This window comes from Plectropomus leopardus, chromosome 7 (assembly GCF_008729295.1).
Source record: "Plectropomus leopardus isolate mb chromosome 7, YSFRI_Pleo_2.0, whole genome shotgun sequence".
In the NCBI taxonomy this organism is placed as follows: Eukaryota; Metazoa; Chordata; class Actinopteri; order Perciformes; family Serranidae; genus Plectropomus; species Plectropomus leopardus.
In genome coordinates, this window is record NC_056469.1 from 29,470,470 (window position 1) to 29,491,619 (window position 21,150).

Consider the following 21,150-nt stretch of genomic DNA (forward strand, 5'->3'; position numbering starts at 1 on the left):
TGGAGCCAGGCAAAGGGGCCATTTCAGTCCCCGCGTCAAAGTTGGATTTTGTACTCTCAGTTACCTTGTTAGTGATGAAAGACAGTTCGCACCTCATATGAATTAACTTGAAGTTTGTGTAAGAGTTGATACCGATGAGAAAAACTTGACAAAAACACTACGATGGCACATTTTCTGCTGCATGTAAAGGATGGGGGCTGAAGTGGGGCTCACTGGTGAAACTCGCAACCTTTTCCAAAGAGGCCGATACAGTCTGACAGTTTGTCTTTGGTAGCGTTTCCAATTTTTCCAGCACAGTAGAGGTGTTTCATACCGGTCTAATAGTGGTCGTAGTGCATTAGTTTTTGGGCCGGCATCAGCTGGCGTTAGTTTCTGGTTTCTCTGTGAACAGTGAAAGAGGGTTGTTGCCTACGTGGCCCTCTGTGGCTGACCGTCAACTTTGATGGATGGAAAAAAAAAAAAAAAAAAAAAGAAGTCTTTGAACTCTGTTACAGTATGCCATGCCCTTACGAGGCATGTGATATTGCAGGTTTATTTGTTATAGCACATGTTTTTTTGTGAATTACATTTTTTGGAGACATTTTTATTATTATTATTGTATCTGCGCCATGTTAGTTCTGGTTCTTTGTTATTTTTCCAAGATTCAAGATGTATTGTAAATGTTTCTAATAAAACAAAAATGAAATGATCTCCAATTGAAACCAATTGTTTTTTTTTTAAGGGGGAGTTTTTAATGGCTAAATTGAGCCTTCATATTTTAACCCTTTGAAACTGGAGCAAAGGGGCTTGGTTTCTTTCAAAATCATGGGAAGAAGGCAATGAGCAACAAAAGAAGAAATGACCCAAAAAGGTTCAAGGAAACAAAACCAACAGAAAATAAAATGGAAAAGAACACAATAAACAACAAGGAAATGACCTAAAAAAATAGTACTTAAAAGTTAGAATTATTCTGTATCAATCTATTTTTTCATAGCTTTTTTCTTTTCCCTAGACATTTTGCCTTTTTTAAGGAACATTTAGTATATCTACTATTTTTTTTTGCTATTTCTATAAAATTTCTTAATAAGCTGCTTGACTTTATTTTCCATGTTTTTGAAAGAAATGGTACTAATTTGCTTAGGATTCAAAGATTTAAACACTTGTGAGAGGCGTCTAAAAGTAGAACAAGAAAAGTTATGTCACTCCAGTTTTCAAAGGGTTAATCCCAGTGATCAGAAGAATATAATTTTACAAATATTTTGTTATTAAATTACAGTGGACATTCACAATCACATAATAGATAAATTAAGTCTTCCCCTTTGTTGACAAAAAAAGCTACTTACTTTACTTTATTGTTCATCTTTAAGAGACATGAGAAAAGGCCGGCTATAACAAATGAGATTTATTTATACATATGAAGTCCAAATATACATATATTAGAATAAATGTTTAAAAAGCCCTAACCTACACCACCCAGTTTAAGACCTGTGAAGTCAACAGAAGTCAGTGTTGATGTGGAAACACATAACTAGGATAAACACCATCTGTGTGCATAACCTTTGGATTTAATTAAGCCCCTCCTAACACTACCGTCCTTTCTCCTTTTCCTCATCTATTAAACTATTAGATACCAACAAACCCAATCTTGGCTCCCGAATACAACCCCCGCCCCCTCCACAGGAAATACAGGCAAGTGAGAGCGAGGGCAGACCTCAGGGAGATCCCAGAAGGCAGAGAGTCCTGTTCCAGTTACATACAGTGTAGAGAGACAGAGAGGAGTAGGTAGCAGGCAGTGGAGGATTTCACTTACAGTAAAACAAGCCATCTCGGGTACATCAGAGACCACAGGAGCAGGGCAGGGCTGAGTGCCCTCACTACCTCATCCCCTGAAACATTATCCATCTATCCATCCCAGCAAGCAGGCAGCAGAAGCAACACAGGGTTGTCCATGCATTCAAACCGATTCCCTAATCTCTCCCACTACACCCAAAGCATCGGGGCAGGGGTGAAACAGTCATGAGCAGAGCCAATGCCGCTATCCTTGTGAGGCAGTTAACCCGTTCACCAGTGATGCAGCCATCCCGTCTCATTTAGAGTTAACGCTGTGCAAAGCTTGCGAGAGCATGACTCATCTGCAGAGTACAAAGTGTGCGCCGAGCAGGAAAGCCTTCCAAACAAAGATCAAAAGCAATCAAAAAGAAATTACATGTCACTGGTAGGGAGGGATGTTATTGCTCTGAGTGGCCCGGTGGAACACAACTTGAACCGACCGACCAAATTCCGGCGTGTGCATTTAGGGAAAAAAAGCCCTTGTTCCCCCATTAGCGAGGGGTAGTTGCCCTCACAAGCTTCTTCACACACAGATATGATTGTGAGCATCAAAAAAAAGCAAGAGCGCTCCCTTTTGCTGCCAAGCGATCAGTGTGAAAAACCAGATAGTGTTAAATTGCAAACCCTTTGGCCAAACAAGACCTTAATCTAGTGTTCAATAAATATCGTAAGGGACCTTTTTTTTTTTTTCAAAATATCATACATTTAAGGGAAAATGGGAATGGGGGCGGCGACAGAGGGGTTGCAGTTCAGTCTTTTTGGATGTGGATTTTTATTGCCCAATATCCTGGTGGTGGGAAACTGAGAGAAAGCATTTACTGGCTTGTAAAATAGAGCTTTCAAAAAAAAAGGGAGGACAGTTTTCAAAGACGGAAATCGTGATGAGACACAAAAGGGACCTCATAATGTGTTAAATTTTTCATTAGATTGTGAATCAGTTCTGATCATGTACCTCTTTCAAAAGCTTAATGCACTAGGTACGGTGCATCTCGCCTGTTTTCTTTCCATTGATACAAATCCTCCCACACCACACCCCCCTCCTGTCTAAATGTCTTTACTACCCCTCCTCCCCTGCTCCCCCTCTTCATACTGTATAAGATTTCTTAACCAGACAGCAGACAAATCAACCCCAGTACAAGTGTCCTTGTGTGAAATGGTTGTCTCTACCTGTCTCTCCACTCTCCCTGTCCATCTGTCTGTCTCTGTTTGTCTATCTGACTGTTTCTCCGATTGCCTGGAGGTGAAGGAGGAGGTCAGCAGTAAGGTCTCAGTTGGTCTGGCAGCAGACACCCTTACTGGCTGAGTTTTGGGTGGGCTCAACCGTGATGGGCACTACGTTGGAGGCTGGTGAGAAGTCTGAGTCGTTTCGCCCTGACATCTGCCTCTGTGACACGATGTTGTAGATGGCTGTGATGGAGAGAAGGGTGAGAGGGAATGAGTTATGTGTAGATGCCTATAAATCCAGCCAACAGTGGGACATATTGTGATACGGACAAACAGCATGGCAAAACTGAACAACAACTGTTCTATCCAGACTCCTGGCAGCAGCGGTGAATTCTTTCCATCCTAAACTGGCATCGTTATGTCATGTGGTAGCCCCAAGTCTCGTTTTAGGCATTCCCTAATGCTAAAATATGCAATACCGTTTACATTGACTCTGCAATACAGAAATTAATATTGTTGGTGTTGTTTTTGTGACCCTGCAGGCTCATGCTGATAAGCAGACACAATAATTAGCAACAAGAGCTGCTTAAACAAACAGCTGAACTTCAGTGTCAAAAACATTTGCTTCTTCAATGCTAACACATTTGCGAATGCAGTTTACCTAAACGTTGGCTTAGATGTGTTTGAGGTGGTCAGCTGATTAACTTGAGAGGAGAGCAGGACGAGTGCAAACACTCCTCTCACTTACTGTTGCATACTGCCGCTTAAACTCTTAACTACAGCCAGATGTGGAACAGAGCTGTCCTGAAATAAAAACTGCCTGAGAAGCAGGAAGGTTTAAGCAAAACAAGACTCCTGGCTGACTGTGACGTGACACATCAGGTGGTGGAACTATGACGCATTATTTCGGACCAAGCTGCAGCCTCAGTGACTGAAAACTGAAGCCAACGTGGCAGTGCCAGAAACTGCAGTTCCTCAAGCAGCCACTTGAGGCTGGCTCCAAAACGGAGTTAAACCCCATTGACCCCAATGTTAACCCCTCGAATCCTGAGCAAATTAGCTTGATTCCTTTCAAAAACATGGAAGAAGACAACAAGCAACTAAACAGGAAATGACCAAAAATAATAGCAAGAAATTACTAAAAGTTTACAACAAAATTATCTGGGAAAAAAAACAAAACAGAGTGGGAAAAAAGTAAACAAACAAACAAGAAAATGGCAAAGTAAAAAAACTGAGGGGAAAAAAACAATAATAGTAAAACATATGTTCTTTCTGTAATTAGAAATATGATTTTTGGACACTTTCCCTAGTTTACTGATAATTTTCTGATAATGTTTACCTCTTTTATTTTTACATTTTACAAATTTCTGTAGTTTGCATGACATTTCTTGCCAAATTGCTGACTGTTTTTAAAAGAAATCCAGCCAATATGCTTACATTTCAGAAGTTTGAATGCTTGTCGGAGGCTTTTGAATGCAGCACAAGAAAACTGATGTCAATCCCAGTTTCAAGGGGTTAAAATGTCCAACTTTACAGCAGAAATAAATATGTTTACAGGCTGGTACAAGAACAGTTTTGGTCTCTATAGTGGGGATGGGCATTTTAAATGATAATATTTGAGTTCTCACACTCATAAAAACAAACAAAAAACATAAGAACAGGAAAGTAAATTGACCAACAATGAGAATGGGAGCAATTTAAAATTCATTTACTATACAACCAGGATTTAATTAGCCTATGTAAACATAGATTCAAAGTTAACAGCATTATCACTTAGCAGCATTTGGTAATTGACTCAAAGAAGGGCAGCAGCTGTAAATGTCTACAATTTGGGAAAACAGTGATCTCCACGAGATACTCACTAGAGCCCAACTGATACTAGGAAGTATAATTATCCTGATCTTGATGTATCGACGATATTCCATCGATCTATACATCTATTTATCTATCTATACAATGCAGTTATCCCTCAAATATTATTCTAAAACCCTTGTGATAAATATATGGATATCAATATTAGGGGGTAAAATAATCCTGATATTGATTTATTGATCGATATTCTATCAATATATACATCTATTTCTGTATATACTTAAATCTATATCTATACAATGCAATTATACCCAAAATATGGTTATCAAACACTTGTGCCAAAGATATGGAGGCAGATTATTTAATTTATTATTTAACAACAACATGTATTAGCAAAAATGACAACAGAAAATTTGTCATAAATTACTTCAAGCATATTTTTCTGTGTTATATGCTATAAAATAATAACTCTCATCGCATTAGTACATACTGGTATACATATTGATACGCTACCAAGAGACCCATAATACAGGCTTTCCAATATATTGGTCAGGCTCTACTCCTTACCCTCCGTGCAGAAGAGGAGGTCAGCTGCCATATAACAGGGACCGTAAATGGTTGTTTTTGCCATGTTATGCCATTGTTGCTTAAAAATTGTTGCTGCCAATGCGTATGTTATGTCATACTAGAGGTCAACGCTGTTGTGTTGTGAACGTCACACATCGTTTGCTTCCACAATGACGGCATGAAGTCTAAAATCACACACTGGAGTGGTATGTTGCCACTGTTTGGTTCTGTGTAAAGATGCAAAGGCAGCATGAAGAGGGGACTTCATAGCAGCCTTATAGCGTGATCTCTGTGCAAAAAGGACTTATGGGTCAGATCCTCTCCTCGCTCCTCCATAGCTCCACCCTTCCATCCACATTTGTTCACTTCTCACTCCAAAAAACTAACATGGCAACAGCCATAATGCCAAAGTCAAGTCTTCAAATGAGGAGTTCACAAAACAATGTGTGACATCACAGTGGCGAGATCCATTGTTTTCATGCAGTCCATGCTACAGACCCTACACAGCACCAGCTGCCGCGTCTATATGACCCAGCACGATGACCCCCTCTGACCCCCGATCTGTCTGCTGCTGATATCTACACGCGACATCATCTCTGCTCCACTGGGTCTAAAGTTCAGCTCTTACTGGCCTGCTAATGCACGGCTAACTTCCTCTTTTCTCCTCCCTTAACGAGCTCATTAGCTACGTTAGCTCAATAAGGCCTGTTGGTTTGAAGTTTTTATGAATTAGAAATTACTGATAAAGCTGCGGTGTGGGCAGAGTGTCTCAAATGGCTCGAGCAGAGGCGTCTGGGAATTGAACACGGAGCAGAAGCGGAATACAAGCAGTAAGTGGCGCATACTTGCAGACTGATAGCCCCTGGAGCAATTGAAGTGGAAGCACCACTCACTGTTGGATTACCCCTTTAAGCACTCCAGGGGTTGACTCAGTTACAACAATTGCTTTTTTTCTCCATGTTACCAAATCTCCAACATCAAATACAATCGTTAGTGTGGCTATATGCCTCCTGGGGACGCTGCTCATGGACATTTACTTGAAAAATATCTGTGAACCAGTATCAGAATTTCTGTCTTGAACAGATGCATCTGATACAGTGGGTCAAAGTGGATTTGTGACCACCCGCAAAGACTGTCAGTGGTTTGCCGATGATTGGGGATCTTCATAGCTGCTCTCACCACGACTGATTGGCTGAGTGATCTTTCATTGTGCCAATTACTCGTATTTTTGAGCAGATTCAGGTGGTGTTCTCGCAACTGACTGCACGTCAGAGATGGCCATGGGAAACAGATAAGATGGATTTTGCTGCCATCTAGTGGCAGATGGTCAGAGTTATGTAAACCATCACAGTCTGGATGGAAATGTAACACTATCACACAAATCAATACACAGTATATATACAGCATTATCATTAGATGACTTAGGAGCTTTAGACATCAGTGCCCTTTAGGATCAAATGCACTTTCATTCTATAATTTGATATGAAGACTCAAAAATGGCGAGAGATGCACACAAACTCACCTGTGAGAATAGTCTGGAAAGCCTGCTCCACATTAGTTGAGTCTAACGCTGATGTCTCCAGGAAAGACAAGCCGTTCTTCTCTGTAAAACACACATGCACATAACAGGGTTCATACACAATACATACATTTCACCAATACATTTCCATGACTTTGAGGCAAATTTTCAAGACCATGCATTCTCTGACTTGACCATTGATACTTCTCATCAGCTTTTTTTTTAAAATTGCTATATTATAGCTTAAAAAAAACAAAATAAAAAAGACTTCAGAAAAGGATTAGAAATAACTATTTAAATATAACTTAGAGACTATTTGTTATTTATGAGAGGGGAGAGGGTGGTGCAAAAAGGGAGAATCATGTCAAATAATGTTTTAAGAACTAGAGGGGGATTCCATTTTGGCCTTAAGAAAAACTTTTAAAACTTTTGGTGTGTTTTTTAGTTAAAATTGTTGGAAGATTTTTTTAAAAAGAAGTTTGTTTTTTTTAAATAAACAAAGATTATGCCATTTATCACAGCAAAAAACTGTAAAAACTGAAACTATTGCTGGATTTTCACATTTCTGACAGTATTTGAACACCTCAGGTGTTATCATACATGTCTGTGAAACAAGATTTTGTCTGCAAAACGTTTAACATCTAACTAAACCTAATTTTCCAAAACTTCTCCAGGCCTGGAAATGGCTATTTCCAAATTTCACTACTTCCAGGCTGTTCATGACTGTACAAACCATGACATAGTGCCAAAATATAGTTATAGGCCTGCATTATATTTCGTTTTTCATAATGACAATGAGCTGCTGAACTGTACTGGCATTATAACTGACTCTGTGATTGATTTCTTGAGCATAATTTGCTCACTACAGGTTTTTCCTCAGAAATGTAGTCATTTCAACACCTTCCTGTTTGATTGCCGGCTGTGAACTGCTTCATAATTATAGAAAATCTAATGGGTTGTGTGACAGCCGAATTAACCGTTTACTCTATAAAACAGTTATTTTTCACAGCAGACTATTTGTCATAGTAGGAAAAGCTCAGGTGATTTCATTAAAGCTGAGTTTGTTCTTTTCATGAGTCCCAGTACAATTTACCGGGGTCCAGACCTTTAACCAAGAGAAGGCCAATGAGAAGTAATAACAATAATGGTGAGGGCTATAGACAAGACAGAGGCTGCTATCAAGGCTGTTCTAAATGGACATGTCGTCTCAATAGCATAGCTTGTTTTACTTTAATCCGCTCAACTCTTAAAACCTCGGAAAAACAGGTATTTTTGTATGGCTACACATCAGTATGGACTAAAAATGATGTTAGATTAGGGCAAATACGTTGGTTTCTAGTAATCGGTTAGGAAAAATAATGAAGTCAAACTGAAGGTTTGAAAGTTTATATTTCTGTCTGATATCAGGCAGCAGTGCATCATTGTGAGAGTGTAACAGTGAGCCAGGACCCTGAAACCAAAGCAGTTAAATGGAATTCAGCCATCATACTTTTTTTTTTATCAATTAACCTTGCTTTTTGCTACTGTGACATGTCAAAATGTCCACCCAAGACCTTAAACAAACTGCGAAGGACAAATTCCTTCGAAAGAAAATAAAAAAGAAACTTTTTTTATGCTTATTCAATCTGAGTAAAAACACCTAAAAATGTATGGCATGGAACTGAGAGAGCTTTCCTAATATGAAGATTATGGTTGGGTCTCACTCACGGTACCTTTTATCCAGGGCTTTACTTTCTCTGTTATAACAAAAATGTCAACTCTGAACAAGCTGCAGGGGTGACAAACTAAACAAAAAAAGCAATTCTGCTTCTCTGCTCTTTTCCAATCACAAATAGAGCTAATCTTCGGTCTGTCTGTTTGTGTGTGTCTACTCGTCCAGCAGTGTTACCAGGATAATAATGCTGAAACTATTGAGAAGATCAGTGTTGCAGCGATGGTTTTGGCCTGCTGAGAAGTCGATGGAGCGGCTGCGGAGGCTTCCTGGCTTCGGGGCACTTCTGCCTCCTGTCCAAAGTTGAACCGGGCAGCTCTGTGGAGCTCTGACGGCCACGGCGCTCCGTGGCTGGCTTCCAGGCTTCAGGGCGCTTTACGGCACTTTCATCTCTTGTCTTAACCCAGCATCCTCACCTTGATGCACTCACAGGTAGAGAAATTTGGCACACATGGATTTAATGTGAACTGGTACTTGGTAGTAGTGATGCGATGTGGTCTGTATCCTTAAAAGTATGAGCACGAATTTGATACCAAATTCTAGTGAAGAAGTAACCAGCAAATATTTGGTGCTTTTATTTAGTAAATGATTATAAGGCTGCAAAGATTGGTTGATTCGTTGATTATCTGATAGACAGAATATTAATCTTTTTTTTTTCCAGGCCATTTGGTGATTCCAGCTTGTTTAAGGTGAACATTTGATACTTTTTCTTATCTATTACAGATGATTAAGTAGGTTTGAGTTTTAGATTGTTGGTTGGACACAGGAAAAAGGACATTTAATGACATCATCAGATCCACTGTCGCTGTTGTGTTGTTTGAGGAGAACCCTCCATTTGTGGCATTATCATACAGTTTGCATGTACGTGTACACCACATGGTCTTCATTTAAATGAGGCATCATAAACTACAACTGTGGTTTAGAAAAACAAAACAGCACAAACGGAAGCACTGCAAGGTACCAACGACATTTATCCAGCAACAAAACATTTCTTTACTGTTGCTCCAATCATGTATTTGACGTTCTTACAGGCAGACCTACAAGAGTCATTTCCCAGTCAAAGCAGGTGCAACGAAAAATCCCACACAAGCCAGTAAACTCAAGGTCAAGAGTAAACACAAGGCCCAACTATTTTGAAATAATAGTGTGAGTGTCAAAAGGTTGACTGTAACAAAAAAACGTGCTCTGAGACAAAGCCTTGAAATCCTCAGAGGGACGAGATAAATGGAAGTCTAATTAATTCAAATCAAGTCCTTTTGACCTCGTGCTGTGCTTTCTTACATGTACTCACACACAAGCCAAGGACGTATGGTTGAGGTATTTATGTAAAATGCCTTACAGTATCACTGTGCAAACATTTCTAATATGGGTGTTCCCAGTGGGAGTGAGCCCACAAGACAAGACTGTTTAAAAGCCCAGCACAAACTAAACCGAAAGGCAACTTATGAGTACAAGCGTTAATTTAATTCACTGTTTGCATCAAATACAACACGTTAGGACCTAATTAAAGCAGCGAGGGGTCAGTAGGGTTGGGTATTAAACTCACCCTTTAAGGGTACCAACTAAATTACTTTGGTACCACAGAGTACTTAATCATGTTAAATCCATTGGTGCCCAATTTCAGTACATGAGAGCGCATCTTGGTGAGAACGCCGGGTCAAAACAAGAGAAGGAACTGCCATAAAGCACCCTGAAGCCAGCCAGAGCTCAGATGCTGGCAACAGAGCTCTGCAGAGCCAGCAGATTCAACTTCAGACAGGACAGAAGTGCCCCAAAGCAGAGATGGGCGATGCCAAGCTTCAAGGCTGCTTCATTGGCTTCCCAGGGAGCCAAAATGCCTGTTTTGCCACAGCAGGTTTGGCGGCTTTTCTACTCTATTTTCTATATTATTTTAGTAATAGCCTAGTATCACATCTAGACGAGAAGACACACTTACACATGTCTCCATCTGCTGCTGGACTATCATGGTAAGAGTATGTATAATATGATGTTAATTCCAAAACAGAAGGGGGTTGATCACTAAAATTAGGGTGGGGGATAAAAGTAGATATACGATATCAGTATCGGTTATCAGCCAAATGAGTTGGCATATATCGGCATATTGGATTCTGCAAAAAAAAAAAAAAAAAAAACCAATATTGCATCGGCACCGGTTCCTAAGTGGCAAAGCTTTAACCTGGCAATAACATGTTGAGGCAGAGTCCTATAACCTCACAGGCATCAACACACACAAACACACACACACACAGTAACAATACCTGCCATGGCCCTGGCCTCATCTGTTGGCACCGCTCTTAGGTGGCGTAGATCGCTTTTGTTGCCCACTAGCATGATGACTATGTTGCTGTCTGCGTGGTCCTGCAGCTCCTTCAGCCAGCGCTCCGCGTTCTCATACGTCAGGTGCTTGGCGATGTCATAAACCAGGAGAGCTCCGACTGCTCCGCGGTAGTACCTGGACAACATCACAGACATATTTTACATAAGAGAAGACAACTTTTTCTTGTCACAGCCTGTTAGATTTCTGGATTATTCATGGGTGTGTCATATGGGCTTGGCCGGCTTTTAAGCAAAGACAGAAGAAATAAAACAGTATAGCCACAGCAGACGAGGCTCATAACACAAGTGAACGCTGACTGACATCACTTATTTTAATTAGACTGGCTGCGCTTGCTTGTCTGCTTCCTCAGTGCCTGTGGGGGATTGATAAAGCACATGCCAATGCCTCAGGGCCGGTGGCCGCTTTCACGCAGACCATTTTTTTAAAAAAAAAAAAAGAGTGACAAATGTTGGGACAGGGACGTGATCAGGAGATAAGGAGGAATTCAAAAAAAACATCCTGCCCGAGGCAAAAAGCTGCGTTTTTGTTGTGTTTATCACTTCAGAATATCTCTTTTGAAAAATTTTAGGAATGTGATTCTAAAATGATTTCATTGTTGGAGGAGGGTTGGAAGTTTATAACCTTTAACCTACAAGCGCACCCACTCATAATGCAGCAAAACTTCATGTGACTGTGAATAATGGCACAATGCATGAGGAAGCAAAAGAGGCACTCTGGAGTTCCTGTGCTTAGCATGTATCGCTTTCAAGAACATGCTTATTTTAACCCCTGCATGCAAACATGTGTGTGTCTGCATGCATGCAAAACTATTCCAACATAATTTCAGTTAGCTGGCGTACATGAAGGGAAAGACAAAATGTAAGGAGAAAATGAACAAACGTACGTTAAGGTACAGAAAATAATTCTGTCGTGACGTTACATTTTATTTACTTTACCTACTTGATTCATGTTTTATTTATGTTATTTCCTTTATTTAAAGTTTTATCAGTTTTATTGCTTTTGCTGTTTTTGGTCTATTCTTTGTATTATTTCATATTGACATTTTGCGTCCTGCATTATTTGTCCTCTTATTTTAATTTTAACGCTACCCTAGTTTCGGCTTGCTTGTGTTCAGTTGGTCTGTTTGGTTTTCTGTTGCTGTATCGCTGTCTGTGTATCCCATTTATGCTTTGTTTGTCAAAGCACTTTGCAAACTCAGTTTTTAAAGGTGCTATACAAATAAAGTTTGCATTATTATGTGGAAGATTATCCCTGGAAGATAACTGTAACAATTTCATTACACACAACAAAATTCAGTGACTTTTCCCAAACTTTCAATTTTCTTTTTTTATTAATTCCTTTTTACTAATTGATGCCTGGAAAATGTGATTGTGAAATTACATGCACACATTTTCCTTGACAACATTTCAAAACTTTTTCATGACTTTTCAAGAGCCAAAAAATAAAATTCCCGTTTTGGAAAAAGCGTGCATGTCACTGTGTCTGTGGCATTTGCGGGCCTGGTTATGGTTCTACACGCAAACACTCAGGAGAGTCTTGATTTTCATAACGAACATGGCCACACTATGTCAAATAAAACACATAACCTGTCTTAAGGGGGAAGGCTTAGCTGGTATTAGTCATGAAATATGAGAAAAGTTTTCCTTTTGTCCCAGGTAGCAAATTAAGTTGTTTGAGTTCATTCACTTTACGTGGCATTGCACATCCCTCGATGCGACTGTTGCAAACCACAATGACGACACTGAAACAATATATCCTGTGGGCAACGCATATTACAGCTACATTATGTGAACAGCTGACTTACTGAAAATAAATTTGCAGATGTTTTACATTGTGTGGAAGGTTATCCATGGAACATTACTGTAAAAATTCATCACACACAGCAAAAGTCCACGACTTTTACAAAACTTTCAATGTTTTTTTTTCTAATTCCATGACCTGTAAAACAAGATTGTGAAATTCTATGACTTTTCCAGGTATTTCATGACCATGGAAAACCCTGCTTCGATGCTGGTGTATACTCACGCAGAAGTGATAGCTCGGTATCGCTCCTGTCCAGCTGTGTCCCAGATCTGAGCCTTGATGGTCTTTCCTTCTACCTGAATGCTGCGTGTGGCAAACTCCACCCCGATGGTACTCTTGCTCTCCAGGTTGAACTCATTTCGGGTGAAGCGGGACAGCAGGTTACTCTTCCCTACACCTGAATCACCGATCAGCACCACTACAGGAAAAGAGAAAGGGGATTTCAGACAGAGACAGAGGAACAATCATCATCTGCATCCACATGGTGGATTGTAGACGCAACCTGCAAACCAAAATGCATTTCACTTTTTTTCACATAACTGTGTTTCAGCAGCACAGCATACTTTATGTCAGCAGCTGTAAAGGTAAATTCCTGGTAGACCTTTAGTGTAACAGTTCATTAAACCACAAAGCAGTTACACTAAACAGTATGGGTTGCCTTTTTAAAATTAAATTTGATTCTCATTTTTATTAGACAGCCTGCCTCGCCAATGACGCACGTGAGTGGCTCCCAGCCGAAGTAGAACAGAAACTCAGGGGACTCCCGCTGAGTAGACAAAATATTATAACCACCTGCTCTTTTCCAGGAAATACCTGCAGACTGAGCTTAGGATAAACCAGCTATTCACTGCAATTTCAGCAGTGAAATATAGACATGACAGTATGTTAATGAACATATGTTTTGTTTTTTAAAAAATGTATATATTCTTGAAAGAGCTGAGACATATATTAAACCAGTGGTTTCCAACCCTTTTCTATCACTGAGTAAACTGACGAGCTCCGACTAAGTAACATAATTTAAGGGTATTTCCTATTATATTCAATGCATAAAAATAATAGTAGAGAACAGCTGATAAACTGTGCAATTAAGCCAAATAGTAAACATAACAACTGCAGGACATCTGTGCAAAGCAAGCAATTTGGGTGAATTTTGAGCTAATTAATTCCTTTGAATTTTACATCAGAGATGAGTTTTTCTGTTTTTGTAGGAACTTTTTATACAGTTCTCTTTCGATATTATGTATTTTAATATTTTAAACAATAAACATACTTACTAGGCCTCTTTTGTTTGACAATTTCAGTGTTTTCTTCTGCCTGACATTTGGCCATTGTTCTGTTTAGCTGTTAGGGTACTTTTCTAATGCAGGACAAGGCTGTTTATCAGAGAGTGAAGACTCTGTGCATACAGCTTATGTTCAGGTCTTCATCATCTCCTTATTCTGTGATTTATTTTAGTTTCTCAAACTTTAACCGACTGTTGCTCAGGAGGTAAAGCAGGTCATCCGGCAATAAAAAGATCAGCGGTCCAACTCCTGACTCCTGCAGTCTGCATGTTCAGTTTGATTTTAGTTATAAAGCCCAAAATCACAAATTAGAATTTGCCTCAGAGGACTTTACAGCATATGACATCCCTCTGTCCTCTGATCCTCACAGCAGATAAGGAAAAACTTCAACTTCAGGAAAAAAACCCTTTAACAGGGAATGTCGAAGTTTCCTCGGGCAACTGACTGAACCCCAGGTCGCTCCCAGGAACAATTTGAAGTGCATATGATCGTTTAAAACTAAGAAGCAGGTGCCAAACTCATACGGTTTTATGTGGACAGATCTAAGCTCATACTGTTTTACAAGACATTTATTCAGAGTATTATGATGCCCTGTATTCAGTGATGGTGAGGAGCACTGTTGTACAAAACAAGAACAGACTGGGAGGAAAGATAAGTGGAGAACCAATTTGCAGTATTAATTACATGACAGACCAGTACACAATTAATTCAGCTCATAAGATCATAGCAGATCCGTTGCATCCTTTATAGTCTGAATATGCCCCCCTACCTTCAGGCACAGGTATATATATATATATATATATATATATATATATATATATATATATATATATATATATATATATATATATATATATATATATATAGGTATAGGTATAGGTATAGGTATAGGTATAGGTATAGCATGCCCAGATGCGGACTAGAGGTATCACAAAATGTGTCCCACACAGCACTCAGCTGCTTCACAAGCGCTAATCGGAAGTCTGGAAGAGCACTTTTTTTAACTTCAATGAACTAAATTTTAACGTAAATGGACTTAAATTAACTTAATGTCATTATCAAATTTCTGGCGATTAAGCTTTTTCTGTTTCATGATGTTTTCTGTATGTTTTTGCGTTATATGTTGTCATTGTCAGTCTTAATGCTCATTTGTTTAAAGCAAATTCCTATTGGGGCAATAAAGGTTTTCATTCATTTATTTATTTTTATTCACCTTGTAATACCACCATGTGGTGTAAAAGCACTTTGAGTTAATGAAAGCCTGGAAAGGCGCTTTACAAGTGCAAGTCCATAAAAATAACAATTTCATTTAGGTTATCAGAGAAATGAATACAATGCTGATATACGCCTACTGTACATATATATTTTAAGTTTTCTTACACCCCCTAAAATACAGAAGGCCTCACAAATCCCCAGTGAAGCTTTGGTAAACCTTAGGACCCCACGAGGACGATACCTCACATATGCTCAAATCAGTTTGTATTGATAAAATGTATTGCTGTTTTAAAAGCTATATATAATTGAAAACAATGTAAATGTTTAGACACTTACCACTAAAACTGAGCGCCCACTCTATTCTCAGCCAAAAGATTCTGCTGAGGTTTGTCCAAATGCCAAGCACTTCCTCCAAATTGCTTTAATTAACGGGGGGCACCATTTTACACTTCTCAAACAAAGCATAAAAATCCATAAAATCAGCGGACAATAACTAGACTTGGAAAGAGGCTTGTTTTGCTTCACATACAAATTTCAGAGGAGTTGTTACTGACATGGAGTGAGAAGTAAATGACTACAACGTAGAAGTGAGCGATGGCTTTAATTTTCAGCACATAATCATAACGATTAAAACAGAGGCTTTAATGCTGTGTCTCGTCTACTCAATCCTCTCCTAAAATGCACTTAAACAGCGATTATGAGGGCAAGTATTTGCCAGAAAACTACTTCCACAATTGTCAGGTGAGTCAGTGTGTCAAAAGGAACCAGCCACACCAGCACACCACCCCCGCTCTTATGAAATAGGAACTTGTTAGGGAATGTTGAAACTGCACTAACGAACCAACCACTGTGTCTACACTTGCATTTGAGCAATGCTGCTCACTCTGAAGGAAAACTGTGTATTAAGTTTTTCAGTATGGTGCAACAGACACAAGTAAAAACCTGTCCACATTAAGGGCTAGACTTAAAAACTAATTATAATATGGGAAACCCACAGGGACCACACTATGGCTCTCCTACATGCCTAAAAATGTTACACTGTCATTCTCCATTTCGTCAGAGACAAAAGATCTTGGGTGGAGGACAAAAAATCATTATGCAACCATTTCTAGGTCCTCTGCCATCACACAGGTAATATCATGGCTGCATTACACACCCATTCTCCAACCTTTTGTTGGGTTTGCATTCTTCAGCTAAAATGATACGACACCTCTCTATTATATTGCACAACACTGCGCCCAGTGATGCAGGCGAGCCTGTGACTGTCTGGAGGTACGAACGAAAAAAAGAAACGAAATAATACTGAGAATCAGAGTCTGTCTGTTCAGATAGATTACGATTACGTCCTGTAAATGGAATAAAAGATCATCATGACATGTCCAATTTAATAATTTCCATTTCTGTAATATTAAAGCAGTGTATAATGCTGGCTGAGACTGGCAATCCTAAAAAAGATACCTTCTATTAACGCTTTAAAACCCATAGTGACAGTTTTCTTGTGCTGCATTCAGACGCCTCTTACACACATTTAAACCATTTAAACCTAACAAACTGGTTTGATTTCTTTTGCAAACATGGCTATAAAGTCACTAAGCAACTTAGTAAGAAATGTACCACAATTGCAGGAAAATAGGAAAAAGTGACAACAACATGGCCTGAAAATTTGTTTTAAAAAAGAGAGAGACTGCAGAAATCATTAGAAGCAGGGATGATAATCATTAATTGATGATTGATTAATCCATCATGAAGAATTTAATCAGACTTACAAAATGTAATTGATCAATCGATAGGCTATGCAATGCTGTCAAAGCAATATTTTGCTGTGAGCTTGAGGAAAAAACACATTTGGTATTGTTTTGTATAGACCAAGCTTTTGTGTTTTTTGAAATAATACTTGATTAACTGATTCGTAATTTTGACCAACAATCAATTAAGGAAAGTACTTGCAATTTGGAAACCTAAGTAAATGTTAATACTAATTCAAAAAATTGGGGAAAATATCCAGAATTTTTTTATTATTATTATAAATTATTATTATTATTATTATTAGTAGTAGTAGTAGTTATCTATATATTTATATAGTTTTTGTTTCTTCTTTTGTTACCCTTTTTTTCCCCTTTTCTTCTTTTCTTTTCTTTTTTTTATGTTGCAAAATTTCAGGTAATTTTTCTAACTTCCCATGTTTCTAAGAGATACTTAGCTAATTAAGTAAACTTAAAAGGGTTAAAATACATAATTATTAAGCAATTAATAAGTGATTTTACAGCAAGTAAATGCATCAACAAAATTTAAAACATATAAAATATATGTGTATATCCACTGAAAGATGCTATTGGCTTTAGGTTCTAAAACAAACACCCGGTAATGTGGCCAACACACGTCCCTAAAAATCAACACGAGCAGTACATGGAAAGAGGTATGCTCCAGCTGGATGACTTCCTGCGCTGATGTCTCCATCAGTAGGGAAAGGTTAAGGTGACTCACTAACAGCTCACCCAACTTGACTCATGCTATCTTACAGTGAGGAACAAAAGGGAGGTAGTAGGAACAAAGGAGAGCCATTACAATAACGTTAGCTCTTTCCTGGTTTAAGCAAAGGATTGAAAGGTGACCGATACCTTAATCAGTGTCCTTGCACTGCTGCACATGATTCAGATAAATTTGGTCACCAAGAGTCCTGTCATTTTATTCTGGAGTGAGTGAGTGAGTGAGTAAATCTCATCTTCTCTTTGCTAGGGGACAGAGCGTCTCTGTGGCCATACACACACACACACACACACAGCGTGCAGGTATTTCCAGTTTGACAACACATGCTTGTTTGGCGTTCTATATTTGAACAGACCATGAGCTCTTCCTTTCCCCTTTGCTTATGACAAGGTAGTGTGTGTACCAGCTAGCCATATGGGAACAATCACCACCATCTCCTCCAGTACACAGTTACTGTATATTTAATATGATATGGCACATTGTGGTGTTTTTCTGCATACTATGGAGACTTAAAAAAAAAAAAGTTGTCACCAGACAAGCTTGCTGATACCTATTAGGGACTGTTCATTGTTTATTAGAAGAGGGGGTGGCTTTTTTTTATTATCTTGACCCTCCACAGAGCTACAATAAAAGTTTGCCTGCTGTTATGTTGTTTATTTCCTTTTTTGTTGTTTTTTAAAATCTTATTTACTGCACTGTTTTTATGTAGTGTGCTATTGACATTTCTCTCTGTCCTTAATAAAGTCATAATTATTATTACAAATATTTTTTCGTGAACCTTTCTGAGTGACTGGGGGGAAATGCATTACCCTCCCTTTCATGATGCAAGATTTATATTTTAAATGAGACATAGAATTAAGTGATTTTGATGAATTTTGAGTATTATAAGCTTAGATTTGGTTATATTTCCTTATGCATTAAAGGGCTGTCAGAAATTTGGAAATGCAATGATAATTTCTGTGTTTACAGTTTCTTGCTATGATAAATTATGTATTTTTTAGAGATTTTTTAAAAAAAAAAATGCCTTTCAAGCCTGCCAGCTGATTTAGGGGGCTAATATGGTATTTAAAATGAATAATAACAATAAAAAAACTTTATCAAGTTTATATAGTCCCTCCCCTAAGCTAAAATAAAAACCACACACCCATAAAGATTATTTGACATGCATCCCCGTTTTTGTACCACCCCCTTCCCTCTCATAAATAGGGAACAATCCCTAAAAAAGACTTATAACTATTATTAGACTATATTGAAAACTCTTAATTATTAGAGTTGAGGTGGTGTAACAACTGGAGCAGGTGATGTTGTTATATCTGTGTGTATCATAACATTGCAAAATTTTAACCTTTTTTTGGGTGGAGACTACAAATAAGGCCTCTAGGTTTTTTTACCTCTCCCAGTACTGTCAGTTTTTGTATTTTAAAGTGTTCAAAAAAATAAAAAATAAAATAAAAAACTAAAACTGATGTTGATGTCGTATTTTGTCAACAACACTTTTGGGTTTTTAGTATTTGGGCTTTGTTTTTTTGCACAATTAAAATACAAAAATACACCTGTATATAGATTAAAACTATGAGTCTATAAGGAAGTCTTCAGGTACAAAATAAATGGGACCAAACTCTATTTATTTTCTAACCAAGTCTTGATGGAGGCTGTTAAAGATGTGTAGTCACCATGCATGCTTGTTTTTGAGGCTTAGCATATTTATTAGACCACATTAGAGTTTAAGTGGTGCAACAGTTGGAGCAGGTGAAACCTGTATGATTAGAGCTGCACCATAAAGTCCTCAGGTGCAAAACAAATGGACCCAAACTCCATTGATTTTCCGGGTAATTCTGGATGGAGGCTGTCTTGGTGTGTCGTCTTGCCTCAGATTATGACCCCTTTGTTGACCAGCACCGCATCCTAACATGATTGCATCATCGGCCTGCAAGATGATGCCTCCACTGCGGATGCTGCTTAATACAAAGTACTTAAAACGTGCCTGTATGTTGCAATCGTAAGGGTGAACGGCTGTAACACCGTGTTGTAATTTATGCGAAGTTACGGCAAACAGCAGGTGCCTTTGTCGCTCGGTGTAATGTCGTCTTGTTGTTAGGAGGTCAACACCTCCAACAACTCGGCATCAAATGACACTTGACTCTCAGGTGAACGCTGTCGAAGTTTAGCTAACTAGCTAAAAGGTAAACAGGCACTCACCTTTAAAAAGGTAGTCATACTCGTCTTCTCTGTTGGTCATAGCTCCTCTTCTTCGGCGTCTCTACGTATTTAACAAACTTCTGGTGTATTTAAGCTACTTCGCGAGCGACCGTTGACGACTTTGGTTAGCGTCGCGCGGAAGATGTTAAATTGTCACTCAACGCTAAATTAATGTCGCAGTGGACGAACGTGATGCCGCTGTTGTTATCACGGTTAATAAACAGCAACTTGTGGCTGGAAAAGTTTCGCCTCGTCTTCCTCACCCTCTGTCACTTGCCATTACCGGGGCTGCGACGTAACGTCAGTTTCCTTAATCCCGCCCCCCGCTCGCTCCTACTGGTCAATCGCTGATCGACACCTGTCACCAGCGACGATCTGATTGGTCCGCTGCGCTGTCGGTCATGATTTGTTTCTTGGTCGTTAACTAGGATGACGTATGTGGGGCCCAAGCCTCAACAGGTAATATCGAGCCTCAGGTAGATCAGCAGCAGCAGCAGCAGCAGCAGCAGAGCCCAGCTGGCAAACAAATATCACAAGTATGTTACTGCAACACGTGTCACTGCAGCCACACAGATACAGTGATAAAACACAGAGTGGAAGTTCACACGAGCTGAGGAGGCAATATTTTGTAATACGTTTTAGTATTTATGTGTTATATATATGTTTCTCTGTATACATGTACACCTGACATGTATATATTATGGACACATAAAAATATGCAGTCACCAAGCAAGCTTGTTTAAAATTTTCAGAGTAAGGGGCTGGCTGTGATGTTGTTGTTTTTTTTGTTTTTGTTTGTTTGTTTTTTTTTTTTTGACCCACCCCAGAGCTACAGTGTAAACTCCATAATGCCATATTGTGTATTTCCTGTTTTGTTTTTTTGTTTAAATTGTATTTATTGTAACTATTTTATTTTTGGACATGGTTCAGACTATTGTCTGTTTTTATGTGGTGCTCTTTTAAGCTTAAATTTGATTATGTCTCCTGATGGAAGTGTTCATCACACACTATGTGTTTAGGGCTGTAAATAAATCTTGAAATCCAACCATATAAATATATTTTTCTTTTATTTTGTTCCCTATGCATGTTCAATTTGTTGTATGCATGTTTGTTTGTTAATAAAAGGCTATCAAGATACTTGGTAACTGTGTGTGCATTTGTGTATTTGTTTGGGGATTTTTGGTTTATTTTCTGTTTTTTTTTTTTTTTTTAGCTTTTTTTTTTCGGTTTTTGTATTTGTCTG

General features: G+C 38.7%; 1 protein-coding gene across 1 annotated transcript; it reads right to left on the reverse strand.

The window, feature by feature from the left end:
- Nucleotides 1–1,366: 1,366 nt before the first annotated feature.
- On the reverse strand, nucleotides 1,367–20,196 carry rab11al (RAB11a, member RAS oncogene family, like). The gene is made up of 5 exons (XM_042490564.1): nucleotides 19,908–20,196; nucleotides 12,946–13,141; nucleotides 10,841–11,034; nucleotides 6,875–6,955; nucleotides 1,367–3,216 (listed from the first exon to the last, which is right to left on the reverse strand). Exons 1-5 carry the CDS (start codon nucleotides 19,945–19,947, stop codon nucleotides 3,077–3,079), a joined length of 651 nt encoding a protein of 216 aa, XP_042346498.1. The 5' UTR covers nucleotides 19,948–20,196; the 3' UTR covers nucleotides 1,367–3,076.
- Nucleotides 20,197–21,150: the final 954 nt, after the last annotated feature.